Source organism: Penaeus chinensis, chromosome 4 (genome assembly GCF_019202785.1).
Source record: "Penaeus chinensis breed Huanghai No. 1 chromosome 4, ASM1920278v2, whole genome shotgun sequence".
Lineage (NCBI taxonomy): Eukaryota > Metazoa > Arthropoda > Malacostraca > Decapoda > Penaeidae > Penaeus > Penaeus chinensis.
Genome location: NC_061822.1, coordinates 36,852,194 through 36,854,693, shown reverse-complemented (window position 1 = coordinate 36,854,693; position 2,500 = coordinate 36,852,194). Strand labels below are relative to the sequence as shown.

At 33.1% G+C, this 2,500-nt stretch overlaps 1 protein-coding gene across 11 annotated transcripts in view; it reads left to right on the top strand.

Annotated features, from left to right (window-relative positions):
- The window catches only part of LOC125025116 (sorting nexin-29-like), a 30,854-nt gene that overhangs the window by 18,735 nt on the left and 9,619 nt on the right, over window positions 1-2,500 (top strand). For all 11 annotated transcript variants that reach the window (XM_047613049.1, XM_047613047.1, XM_047613043.1 and 8 more), the window contains 4 exons: window positions 773-918; window positions 1,136-1,235; window positions 1,522-1,674; window positions 2,061-2,500. The exon at window positions 2,061-2,500 is cut by the window's right edge and continues 191 nt beyond it. In XM_047613049.1, coding sequence (XP_047469005.1) covers window positions 773-918; window positions 1,136-1,235; window positions 1,522-1,674; window positions 2,061-2,500 — 839 coding nt within the window. The remainder of the gene's footprint in view (window positions 1-772; window positions 919-1,135; window positions 1,236-1,521; window positions 1,675-2,060) is intronic.

Genomic DNA, 2,500 nt, shown 5'->3' with positions numbered 1-2,500 from the left:
GTCATTCTTTATAGATATAAAAACAGATATTACTTGGGTTTGCTTCTTGTTGTCTGTCTCCTTCTCTGCATCTCGTATTCTGTAGTACTTCCAATCTCAGAAAAGGAATAACTGGCAGCTCACCCTGAGCCTTCAAGTACTCCAGCTGGCCAAGTTTTTATTTTTATTTTTTATTTATTTATTTTATTTTTATTTTATTTTATCTTCTTCTTCTTCTTCTTCTTCTTCTTCTTCTTCTTCTTCTTCTTCTTCAGTCTTTCCTTCTTTCTTCTTTTTTCTTTTTTCTTGTCATTTTTTTCTTTTTCTTTCTTTCTTTCTTCCTAATCACCTGGCTCATGATACTTGTGCATACATGTGTTTGGATTTTTATTAACATATGTACTTTTTAAAAGAAAATTTGCTACCTTCTATACTGTATATATATATATATATATATATATATATATATATATATATATATATATATATATATATAAATATATATATATATATATATATATATATATATATATATATATATTTTTTTTTTTTTTTTTTTTTTTTTTTTTTTTTTTTTTTTTTTATTCACTTGGTAAATTAGAGAACTCCAGAGCCTGGGGTGAGTTGCAAATATTTCCTTTCCTGAAATTGGACAGACTATGGTATGCAGGTATATGATAAGGAATATTCTAGCAAATATATTTTTTGTGTACATGTGGTTCTAAAAGGAAATGTGAGAAATTAATCACAATTACTATTTTATTGTATTAGAATATTCCTATTTTTATTCCAGTTCTTTGGTGGTATGTACGAGAACTTTTAACACGTCATGAATATGAACGATTTTTGCTTTTGAAGAATGTTAACACGGACCTCGGCAGGGGACGGGCATGGATTCGAAGCTTATTGAATGAGCATTCTCTTGAGCGTTACATGCATGTAGGTCATTGTTGATTGTTATATTATGTTATATTTATAATTGCAATAGGGAAACCTTGGAAAGAGTAAGACATTGGTAAATCTTTGTCTCATATTTGTATAATTTACAAACAAAATTGATGAAATGTGAATAGTGGCCCCATTCAAGTGCATTATTGGTTTGTTATAAGAAACTTTATATTCTTCATTTATCGGTTTAATTTCATTGGCTATGTAGATACTGGTTTGCGATGAGAAGCTTTTGCTACAATGGTACGAGCCATGGGCATTACTCCGTGACATGGAGAGGGCAGCAATGCTACCAAACTTAGCTGCAGGTGAGATTGTTTTTTCAATATTTTCATAGTTGAAATAATGTAGATTGCTTGTTATTTTTTTATAGATATGTATATATATTTTGATTATCATTAAGGAATATGGAATCTTCATAATAAGTTTGAGTAATTATTTGCACTTAAACTTCAGTTTTCCAATTTATCATCTCTGCTGCTGGGAACAGTGATTTGGATTTTTTCACCAATTTGTATAGAACCTATTATCTGTTACACTAAGATAATATTGTGGTTTGGTGATAGTTTTGTACTATTATCTGTTTCCCCACAGGACTTGACTCCATTCTTTTCGCTATAAGCATTGACAACAGTGATCTGAATGGAGGTGGTTGGAGTGAAGTCCTGCAGAAGCCGGAGGCACCCCCAGTTTTACCTCCAGAGCCTGAAGCCCAAATTGCAGAGCCTAGTGAGAAAAGTGTAGTTGGTATGTGAAAATAGTTCAATTTGTTTAGTATTATTTTTTTCTTGATTAAGATTGGGAATATTTAGAGAAGTTATTCTTTTCTTCAGCCAGCCCTTTCCTCAAGAATGCTAAGTTCTTATCCATACTATCACACATTTTTATGTAAAATTAAAAAAAGAGAATAGTGTGAGTCCCTTTAATATATATGAAGAATAAGTCATACATAGGTTAATTCACACATTTGTACAAACTGTGTTAGAGAAAAGCCTTTAAACCAATATTTCTGACAATATGGTGAATATCTGTATTGATATTCATTCTATACTTGGTACAAGAGATGGGTATGAATGGAAGATGTTCCTCTTGTTAGAGAAGAATAATAATTCCAAAACATTCCTTTCTTTCAGCTGGGAGCACCAGTGCTATTAGGAAACGAGAGCTGCGGAAAAAAAAGAAAAAGATTCCATCGCAGCTGATTTCCTTTGATGATGAATTGTCAAGGCCTGACCGACCAGATGTAAATTCTCCCTTATATCACAGTGCCCCAACTACTTGCCTCAGCTCTCCAGCCCCCACAACAGCAGGATCAACTCCTTATGCTGACCGTTTGGAGAAATTGGTCCATCTTCGTGAACTCCAGCAAGCAAAAGAGGCTCTTAAAACCTCTGATAGTGTCAGTCCAGAAACTCCAACAAAAAGCACCAAGAACATGGGTAACACAGGCATTAAGACTGCCAAGGAGACTGAGGGCCAGGCCTCAATGCACGATTCTGACTTAGAAAGTAGTTTCCATTCCACTGACGGCAAAATGAAATATGATGGTGAATCTCTAAATGAACCTAGTTAC